The 11,344-nt window shown below is 35.6% G+C and overlaps 1 protein-coding gene across 1 annotated transcript in view; it reads left to right on the top strand.

Annotated features, from left to right (window-relative positions):
- Positions 1 to 305: 305 nt before the first annotated feature.
- ccdc175 (coiled-coil domain containing 175) overlaps positions 306 to 11,344 on the top strand; it is a 16,494-nt gene continuing 5,455 nt past the window's right edge. The window contains exons 1-14 of the mRNA XM_056477302.1: positions 306 to 372; positions 562 to 647; positions 1,001 to 1,112; positions 1,282 to 1,417; positions 3,465 to 3,693; positions 3,785 to 3,907; positions 3,996 to 4,105; positions 4,200 to 4,281; positions 7,573 to 7,709; positions 7,811 to 7,921; positions 8,003 to 8,074; positions 9,678 to 9,813; positions 9,890 to 10,018; positions 10,109 to 10,247. Coding sequence (XP_056333277.1) covers positions 306 to 372; positions 562 to 647; positions 1,001 to 1,112; positions 1,282 to 1,417; positions 3,465 to 3,693; positions 3,785 to 3,907; positions 3,996 to 4,105; positions 4,200 to 4,281; positions 7,573 to 7,709; positions 7,811 to 7,921; positions 8,003 to 8,074; positions 9,678 to 9,813; positions 9,890 to 10,018; positions 10,109 to 10,247 — 1,669 coding nt within the window. The remainder of the gene's footprint in view (positions 373 to 561; positions 648 to 1,000; positions 1,113 to 1,281; positions 1,418 to 3,464; positions 3,694 to 3,784; positions 3,908 to 3,995; positions 4,106 to 4,199; positions 4,282 to 7,572; positions 7,710 to 7,810; positions 7,922 to 8,002; positions 8,075 to 9,677; positions 9,814 to 9,889; positions 10,019 to 10,108; positions 10,248 to 11,344) is intronic.

Below are 11,344 nucleotides of genomic sequence, written 5' to 3'. Positions count from 1 at the left end.
AAGTAAAAAGGCTTTTATTTTTAGTATAAATAGAGTAGGCATGATAGACAGGTAGAGAAAAAAGACAGACAGAGAAGACTTCAGGGCAAGACTTCACTATTTTTACAAGATTTGTTTACATTCACTGTAGTTGTGATTTTGCTAATTGGAAAATGAAGTGAGGAAACCGCAGATTATACGCTGGGTACTTGCTGTGACGGTCGTCATGCCAACATGTTCAGTACACAGATGAACTGCGAGTCAAACTGTTCTGTCGGATACGTCGTCTGTTGCGTCGTTTAGTAATAGAATAATAATTTAGTAATATGGCGACTTGTTTGGTGACGGATTTCCCAGCTGTAAGGATTGTTTTAGAACATCTTAGTGAGTTAGGTAAGATATGGCCTTGGTGTGGCAAAAGTAGCCTTAATCGCCAACTAGCGGTGAAAACGTAGATCGCCTCAAATCACAAGATTTCATTTAGTGAAATGTAAAATGTTTATTTTACGTTATGATAACCATTTTAAAAATCGATTTGTGGTAACTGCTGTAAAATAATATCGATTTAACGACACTTTATAGATAAACGACTGAGAGAAGAGGGGGTTTTGTTTAGTCAAGAAGCGAGTCATCACCTGACAGAGACGGCTGAAGCCATTAAAGAGCTGGTATTTACTAAATTACTTTCATTTACATGTATTTAAATGAACTCATTTATCATTAACTCATTCTTATTCATGTAAATCTGATTTATGCTTTTTAATGCACTGTTGTTTGCAAAACAATGTCATATGAATGCCTATACTTGTCATGCTAGGAGTAAAATAACATAACGTAACGTTGTTTTCATAAAATGTCCTTAACATGTTACCAATTATGAAATAAAAAATTTTAGATGGAATTTATATTTGCCACAATATCATAACTATTTAACTTAACATCACTCTTCACCCTGTTAGTTGCTTATTATAAAAACGTCTTTCCAATTATAAATAAAAATGTGTTTCCAATCCAATTCTAGGAATCGTCTAGGAAAACAGCCCGTGAGAGACTTGAAGTTGAAACTATTGAGACAAGCAAGCTTCGACATCGCAAAGGGAATTTACAAGATGAAATCAAAAGTGAAATAGCAGGTGGGTTCATATACAAATCCTTAGAAATATGATGAATTCATTAAATGAATTCCTAAATGTTGGCCAGTCTCGGTCAGAAACTCACCTGAAACACGATGGATGGAGGACGAGAAACTGTTTAGGAAACGCTTAGTTGTTTGTTTGTTTGTTTGTTGTTGTCTTTTTCCAGTTTGTGTCACTGCAGCTAGAGAAAGCAATGCTGCAGAGTTGAATCGACTTCGGTCTGAATTGAAAGCTGTTGTGGATGACAAACAATCCATGGAGGATAAGCAACAACTTCTTGAACAAGAAAATGCTGCACTCCTGTGAGTATTCAAACAATTTAAACCACGAGGATCATGGGAAATGTAGTTCATCTTACTATGTGAACTATTAACCTGCTCATAAAAGCTCAACTATATACATTTTTTTATCTCTATAATTTACTGTATAGTAAATACAAGAGTTTTTTTTAACACCCTTTAATATAAGATGATAATGCTGTATATATTTTAGTCTAATGTTTATAACAATTTGTTACTTAATACTAGCATACGCTGAAAAAAAATTCAAAGATTCCTTGGATTTACTAAATTGTTTTGTTACATGGTTGAAAATTTATTTGGACAGAATTTAAACAGACAAATTAAGTTGAACATTACTAAATTTAATTTGTTTGTTTAAATTCAACACAAATGGTTTGCAACAATTTTGCAGACATCATTTTTTCAGCTAGTATTACCACAGCATATTAATTCAAACACTACAGATAAATTTACTATAAATTGCTAAAGTTTTTTTTTTTTTTTTTTTTTATGTGGATATCCAGGGCAGGTAGGGAGATTATTATTGTCTTTAAACCAGTGTGAAATGTTGGAGAAACCGATTTCAAAAAAACCTATTTTAGTACAAATTACACATGAGTGAGAACAAATTCTCAAATAATTGACCCAGACTCAACTTTATTATCCCGTTTAGGGAAACTAAAATTGCAGCAAGGTGCTGTAACACTAGTGAAGTTCCATGTACAGATTAACAAGATATTACCACACAACATACATAATTTTTTAGGTGCATCTCCATCCCCACTGTACTCATTTAATGACCACTATTATAAAAGAATTCCTAATTCTATTTGTCCTGCAAATAGGAACTCTAAAATGCCGTACTAATTGCAGCAGCTGAAACACAGAGTAACAATGGCTGATCCGGGGTGCATAAGATACCCTGAGCTCTCTATAAACTTTTGAACTTTTTTTTATATAGACAGCCTGGGTGTTAGGTTGAAATGTCAACATATTGTCAATAAATTGCCCTAGATATTTATGCATGTCAACAATTTCAATGTCCAAATGTTTAATATTTGTTATGTTGGGTGTAGGAGAAGCCTTCCTGTAATCTATCACCATGTCCTTTGTTTTATTTGCTTTCAACTGGAGAGAAAAGGATGGAAGCCCGTTCCTGCCACAAAAAATAAATAAAAAAAGAATAATAAATTTATAAAAAATTAAAAAGTCAGACTTTCAAGTTTAAAGTCAGAATTCTGGGTTATTTAGTAAGAAATCCGAGTTATAAAGTCATAATTCTGAGTTAAATCAGAATTATGAATTATAAAGTCAGAATTTTGAGTTTTATAAAGTCAGAATTCCGAGTTATAAAGTCAGATTTCCGAGTTAAGTCAGAATTGCGAGTTATAAGCCGAATTCTATGTTATAAAGTCAGAATTGGGAGTTATAAAGTCAGAATTCCAAGTTATAGTTAGAATTCGGAGTTCTAAAGTCAGAATTGCGAGTTATAAAGTCAGAATTTCGAGTTATAGTTAGAATTCGGAGTTCTAAACTCAGAATTGTGAGTTATAAAGTCAGAATTCCGAGTTATAGTTAGAATTCGGAGTTATAAAGTCAGAATTCTGATTTATAAAGTCAGAATTGCGAGTTATAGTCAGAATTCTGAGTTATAGTTAGAATTCTGAGTTATAAAGTCAGAATTGCGAGTTATAAAGTCAGAATTGCGAGTTATAGTTAGAATTCTGAGTTATAAAGTCAGAATTCTGAGTTATAAAGTCAGAGTTGCGAGTTATAAAATCAGAATTGTGAGTTATAAAGTCAGAATTGCGAGTAATAAAGTCAGAATTGCGAGTTATAAATTTAGAATTCTGGGTTATAAAGTTAGAATTCTGAGCTCGCATTTCTGATTTTACAACTCACAATTCTAACTTTATAATTCAGAATTCTGACTCTATAATTTTTTTTACATTGTATTTATTTATTTATTTTTTTATTCATCGTGGAGGAGACTCACAATCACCGAATCATCAGCATATTTTATAACATGACAAGTAATACAATGAAACTTATGTCTGTTATATTTCAGTCAGCAGAGAGAAAACATTACAAGAAACTATGAAGATGTCGTTGATCAGCTGAATCAGCAACTGGCAAAGAAAGCTGATACACAGATGCTGCTCAAAGAAAAACAGAATGAGATCCAGTCATTGAAAGACAAAATTGCCCAGGTGGAAATGGCCCAACAGGTCCTGAAGGAAAACAGGATTCAGAGGAAAAAATTATTTACAGGAAGCAAACACTCTGTGCAAAAGGAGGTAATCAGAGCATATGAACTTGATTTTGTTTGTTTTTCAAGGTAGATTTTCACACCAAGACTGTTGTTAAATACACATTTTGCCTCTTTAGCTAGAGCAAATTGTTCTTAAGATAAAAGAACAAAGAAAAATCAATGCAGAAACACGGAGAGAGACAGAAAGCATTACATCAGAGCTCAAAGACAAGGAGGACACAGTGAGACAATGTGAAAACGTAAGCATCAACACACACTGCAAAATGTCAAACCAAAATGACAGTAATGTTAATATGGGATGATTTGCATGGTGTGCATTCTTTTTAGCACATCTCCCAACTGGAGAAAAACATTGCCAAGCTAACCACATCTGAAATTCAGTGCAAAGAAAGGCTTCATGACGCGATTGGCAAAACAGAGGAACTTGAATGTCAAAAGTAACCCACATAAAGCACTTCAAAAACATTTGTCTTTTTCGGTTTCCTTCGCCCTTGGTCAAAAGAAATCTGCTTTGTTATTCATAATCAACAGGGAGTTTCATGAACGAGAACTGCTTGAATTGGCAGAAGCATTTGAACAGAAAGTTCAGGCCATTCAGGAGCAGATTGAAAAGGTAAGTCTATGCGATTGTGAAACTCCTGATATTAAATGAATGGCTGTTTAATACACCCTTTTCGGAAAGGATCAAAACCCTCAAATCTCCGTCTTTAGATGTCAGATCTGAAGCATCGATTTCCTGCCTCTGACTGGTCCCGCTGAGCAGCGTCACATTGAGCTTTTAAAATGCTTTCCTTCAAAGACACAATGTGCATAGATGACCTTTAATACAGCTGAGTGCTGGACGGCCCTTAGATGTTCTAGAGTTCAGGCAGTCAATGTGTGCGGCTGGTCTGGATGTATGAACACCCAGCTATCTGTCCATCCATCTATCTATCTAGATTAGTATACGGTAATACTGGTTTTACAAGGTACAAGATGTGACTGCCTTTTACTGTTAATTAACTCACTAAATTTCCTTCAGTTTATTCCCAGCATTATCAGGGGTCACCCCGTGGAATGAACCACCAATTAATCTGGCATATATATTTTACCTGCTGCAATCTAGCCCTGAGGGTACAACAACACCCACACACTCCCCCATTCACAGACAACATAAAATTTAGTTTATCCAATCAACCTATATCGAGGGAAACAAGCGTACCCAGAGGAAGCGCATGCAGTCACGGGGGAGAACATGCAAACTCCACACAGAAAGAGCTCATTCACTGAACACGTTTTTGCTTCTAAAAATGCTAGAGGCGAATGTTCGGAATGGTTTGAAAAAAAAGAGCACAGCATAAACCACGAGGGTATTGGGACACAGGCACAGAGCAACTGTAAACAGAAACTTGCAACGGTTGCCCCGCCTCTGAGCTCTGCTGATTGATCCACTGCTACGGAACTGACAGTGATGAAAATCACTGCATGTGAAAGTTGAATTTCTTTTTTTATCAAGTCTATGTTTACATTGAAAAACAATAGCAAAGTAGCTTATTGGAAAGGAAAAAGTTGTTCTGTGTGAACGGTCCCAGAGGACTCGTCCGAGCTCTTCTGATTGGTTCACTGCTATGGAACTGACAGTAATGAGCTGCGCTGCACGTGACAGTTGAATTTCTTTCATTAAGTCCATGTTTACATTGAAAAACAATAGAAAAGTAGCTTATTGGAAAGAAAAAAACTCATTTTGTGTGAACAGCCCCAAAGGCCTCCTGGCCCTGGAATCAAATCAGTGACCTTTCTGCTGCGAGGTAACCATGCTAACTACTTAGCACAGTGCTGCGCTCTAGTATTGTTAATTAAAATTGTTCAATTAATATGTAATTTTTAAATTTATATAATCCGTCATTTTCACTTCTAGAGAGTAACTATTCACAACAAAGGCATATTTTGATAACGTTGAGACGTGTGTGTGTGTGGAATCATGGGAGTTGTCATCTTCATTACATCCTGTGGGACCACATAAATCATGTTCATGGATGAGCTAATTATTCAAAACTTATCATAGGAGTATTAGGCAGAGTAAGTGGTTGTTCACACAGAAGCTGTTTTTCCTTTCCAATGTGCTACTTTTCTGTTGTTTTTCAATGTAAACGCACTTAACAAATGTGTGTGACCGTTACATTTGCATCTGATGTCTTTTGAAGCACTTCGCATGTGAGGGACACATTTTTTAGATGCTTTGTCAGATCAATAGATAGTACATTCATTCATTTTCTTTTCGGCTTAGTCTCTTTTTAATCTGGGGTTGCCACAGCGGAATGAACCGCCAACTAATCCAGCATATGTTTTACACAGCAGATGCCTTTCCAGCTGCAAACCATCACTGGGAAACATCCATACACACTCTTTCACAGACATAGACTATGAACAATTTAGCTTACCCAATTCACCTATAGCACGTGTCTTTGGACTTGTGGGGGAAACTGGAGCACCTGGAGAAAACCCACACGAACACAGAGAAAACATGCAAACTCCACACAGAAATGCCAACTGACCCAGCTGGAGCTCGAACCAGCAACCTTTTTGCTGTGAGGCGACTGTGCTACCTACTGCGCCACTGTGCTGCCCCTAGATAGTACACATGCTGCTAATGATGTGACAATAAAAGTGATTTGATATAACTTTTACACAGTGTGCAGCTTATCACAGTTCCATAGCAGTGGACCAATCAGAAGAGCTCAGAGGCAGGGCAGTGGCTGTATCCCCTCGTGCTTTATGCTGTGCCTTTTTTTCAAACCATTCTGAACTGCTGCCTCCGTTGTTTTTAGAAACGAAGACACATTAGGTGTGAATGACCCCTAAGACTAAAAGCAGTTAAATAGAAATGAGACACTGAAGCAATTGCTGATGAGTAGGCCAACACAGAATCTGCCCACGCAGAATTCCGCAGATTTTTAGCCCATCATTAATTCTGTTTATTTACTTGAGTAAATGTGTGTGTGTGTGTGTGTGTGTGTGTGTATATATATATATATATATATATATATATATATATATATATATATATATATATATATATATTCAGTTTTTTTAATTCATTTCAGTAATAATATTGACTAATATGAAAATGTTCATCTGATTTATGTACAATGCAGTTTGTACAGTAATATTTTCTGTCTTTTAGTAGATATATTATGAGAGACTTGCTTTGTTTACCAAATAAAGTGAATCTAATTAGATTTGCATTGTAAACATTAAATAAAAAAGATATTACTTTTTATTTCATATATTAAGGTTTTAGTTATGATACTCCCAAAATAATTCCTCAGTAATCTGCTGATTTTTTACCAAAATTCTCCGCAGAAATAGCACAAAACGTCCGCAGATTCTGTCTGGCCCTACTGATGAGAGATGAGAGCAATGCAACATGAATGCAGCAGAGCTTTTAATATGCCACAGTCTACCGCTTCCAGTTTTTCCATTCGTGATCTTGCAGAGAAGCAGCAGCTCTGTTTTATCATACTAAATGCATTTAAGGGTTCTGTTCTAATGCTGCTGTGTGCAGTCTAATAAAACACACAACATATTAAAGTATCTTTGGTGTTTTCCCGTTTTCTATAAACTAAACTGAAAATCAACTCGGTTCATGTCACCATTATTTATTTGGATTTGAATAAACATAAATATTTCCAAATAGTGGGATGCAGCTGGAAGGGCATCCGCTGTGTAAAACATGTTGGAATAGTTGGCAGTTCAATGTGCTGTGGCGACCCCTGATTAATATGTGCCTATAATACAGGATTTTAAATTCCAATGATTTTGAGGTTACTTGGATTGGCCATCTTTCCCTTATAGAGCAGGCTGAAATATAAGTAAGGTCTGAAAGCGTTACCTAACACTGTACGGGGCTGTGATTTCTCCTCAGATTGAGAATGAGCTGGAGGAAGAGCAGAAAGTGAAAAGTGCTCTATCAGAGCAGTGCGCTAAACTGTCAGACATCTTCAGTGCTCAGAGCAGAGAGGAAGATGACATGATCGCTGAACAAAACAGTCTGTCCAAACGGTACATCCATCATTTTAGTACCATTTCTTCTCTGCTTTCTCACCATGACTAACTTCAAAATTTTCTCTATTTAAAATAATTGTTTTGTTCCTTTGTTCCAGGTTAGAGGAGAGCAAACTGATACAGGACAAGGACATTATATCCATTGCAAAACTTAAATATGAAATCAAAAACATTAAAAAAGAGACAGAACAGCTTCATGATGCTAACATGTATGGCTCTGTCTCTGTCTGTTGTATTGTGGCTTTGTTTTACTATAGTGCTTTACAACTATTTGTTTGCTTGTCTCTCAGAATCAGTGCAGATGTGTTCAAAAAGTCCATGTTGGAACTGGAAGGTCAATTGGCCAACCACAACATAAGCAGGTCTGTTTGATCATCATTTTATCATATTCTGTCTTATAGTTTAGAACAGGGGTGCCCAAACGTGGTCCTGGAGGGTTGGTGTCCTGCAGATTTTAGCTCCAACTTGCCTCAAAACACCTGCATGGATGTTTCTAGAAGACCTACTGTAGTACAGGGGTGACCAACCCTGTTCCTGGAGATCTACCTTCCTGCAGATTTCAGTCGCAACCCATATCAAACACACTTACCTGTAATTATCAAGTGCTGTTCAGGTCCTAATTAATTGGTTCAGATGTGTTTGGTCAGGGTTGGAGCTGAGCTCTGCAGAAAGGTAGATCTCCAGGAATTGGGTTGAGCACCTCAGGTCTTGTAAGAGCTTGATTCGCTAGCTCAGTTGTGTCTGATTGGGGTTGGAACTAAACTTAGCAGGACACAGACCCTCCAGGACCGAGTTTGGGCACCGCTGGTTTAGAAGGACAGGAAAAAATGTGAGAAATAAAAAAATGAAAAAACCTGAATTTGAACATAAATAAAAATGTATTTACCATTTACTCACATGGTTCCAAACTAAAGATATTTTAAAGAATGTTGAAAATTAAAATATACTATAGAAGTCGAAGTCATTAATGGCTTCCAGTTTTCAAGACTCTGCAAAATATCTTCTGTTGTGTCAAACTGTAGGAAAAACAAGAAAATACAAAAAAAGTAAGAAATACAAACAAGTTTGGAACATTGGGGTGAGAAAATGACAGAATTTTCATTTTTGAGTGAACTATACCTTTAATTTACAATCCTGTGGTGGCCAAGAGAGCTTAGCGTGCTTCAATTTAAGAAAACACAAGCAATTATAAAAAAAACACCAGCAAATTACGAAAACAAATCACATGTGTTTTGTAACAGCATGTTAAGCTCTCTCGCCACCCTACAAACCCCATAAACTAGCAATTAACAAATTGCATAACAAAAGGATGCTTTATTCACAATATATTCAATATATTGTTTGAAAACAGGAAGCATTTTATATTTAATAATTACTGAACTGTAAAAAAAAAATCCTAGTTGCCTTAAAGTTAATTTGATTCAGCTTTAAAAAATTTTGTCTATTGAAGTTGTATTATGTTCAACTGATTTAAAACAGCTTGCGTAACTTATAAAATTAGGTTAGAACAAGTCACAATGACCTAAAAACATATGCTGTCAGGACTAATTGATCAAATACTTTTTACAGTATGAGAAGAAGTCTAAATTGTTTAAATTTTTTCAAGATAAAAAGTTTACTAAATTATGCAAAATGCTGCCATACTTTGAACATTTGTTTTCTTTTATTTACATTTAATTTAAAAACAGAAATGTTAATAAACACAAATGTTACTCACAACATTAAGTTCAAATGTTAAAGGTTCTTTTGTAAATTGATTTATTTACATTTATATTTTTAATTCATTAATTCTAACACAAAAATACCAAAATAAATGTATTAAAATTAAATGTTTTAAAAAATGTTAATTTCTGTTCAACATGATCTGCAAATTAAAACAAAGAATGCCATTAAACTATTTGACCATGTAAATTACATTAGTCACCTTTAAATCTTTCTTTATCACATTCGTATTTTTATCCTCAGGCCAAAATTTGAAGCTGAAAGAGAGAAAATACGTCAATCTTTGAAAACTCTTAAAGAGGAACATGAGCAGCATGTAAAAGAGATGAATACGGCAATCGAACAAACACAGAAGAGATATGGAGAGCTTCTCAAGGAGGTCTGACAGATTCACAGAAGAGCTGGCAGTACAACACAGCACTGTATCCTTCTAATACATGATGTTGTTTTTGTAGGAGAAGAAACTCCAGGACCATACATTATTGAATTCGGTGATAGAGGATCTTACAAATGAACTGACCAGCACAGAGGAAGATGGAAAACAAATGGAAATTAACTACCAGGCTGAAATTCAACAGCTTACAGTACAGCAGAGAATCCAAATCCACAAACACAATTTAAGATAGACATGGTTTAGATAATTGAAACTAAAAATGTAGCTTTTGTGTTTGAAGAGGGAGGCAGAATCAATCACTCAAGCTCATATGGAGAAGGAGCAGGAGCTCAAGGTTCAGGGATCGAGTTTAGAGATGGTGGAGTCTGGGTTTGACATTGAGCGTCTCAAACATCAGAATTTAAAGAGCCAAATAACAGGTAAAGGCTTCATTTCTATTCTCCTCGTGTAGCTCAACACTGCACCACACCTGAAGCGTAGAGTCATGAACTGGCCCACCTGTTGTTTCCCAGCTAGCATTGTTCCACATGTCAGTTTCTTTATGTGCCTTGATTTACAATATATTGCGTGACAATCAAGAGTCATTCTATAGTTACTGAAACAAGACATAACATAGAAAATTGATGTTTTTGCTAATTATACATTAGTAAATTCAATGGCAATTAAATAACTGAACATCTAGATATTTTTGTAAGAATCTAGAGTGTTCATTCATTCAGTTTCTTTTTGGTTTAGTCCCTTTATTATTACCAACTTATCCAGCATATGTTTTAAGCAGCGGATGCCCATACACCGTATGCCCGAAACACCCATACACTTTCATTCACACACATACACTACGGACAATTTAGCTTACACAATTCACCTATAGTGCATGTCTTTGGAAACCCATGCAAACACGAGAACATGCACACAGAAATGCCAATAGACCCAACCGAGGCTCGAACCAGCATCCTTCTTGCTGTGAGGCGACAGCACTACCTAGAGATATCTAGAGTGTATCTACAAAACAAAAAAGGTTTTCATACATGTTTTAAGTTTTGCATACAGATGACAGTAGCCACCATGGGCACATTTCTGTTTGCATTCATACGTGACTAAGTAGTCTGAATTTTGTGTGTCATCTGTTACGTAAACAGAGATGGAACGTAGACATATAATTATCCAATTGCGACAAAAAAGAGAGCTAAATTACTTATGATGGCAACTTATTCTGTTACATATTAAAGAGGGGTAGTAAAAAAAAAAAAAAAAACGTTACTGATAAGAAGCCAAAAGGTATACTGTATACTAGCAACAGCTTTCTGAACAGTTTTAAATATTGTATTGTGTTTAGTATGGCTTGCATTCACACAGTCATTGTACACTTAAAGGGACAGTCCACCCAAAAAGAATGTTCTGCCATCATTTACTCACCCTTGATTTGTTCCAAACCTGTTTGAGTTGTTTTGTTCTGTTGAACAAGCATACAATCTTTAAACACACAATTACCCCAATTGGGATTATTAGCACTTTA

This window comes from Danio aesculapii, chromosome 17 (assembly GCF_903798145.1).
Source record: "Danio aesculapii chromosome 17, fDanAes4.1, whole genome shotgun sequence".
Taxonomy (NCBI): Eukaryota; Metazoa; Chordata; class Actinopteri; order Cypriniformes; family Danionidae; genus Danio; species Danio aesculapii.
Note: the sequence above shows the minus strand (reverse complement) of the source record. Positions and strands in the feature narration are given on the sequence as shown.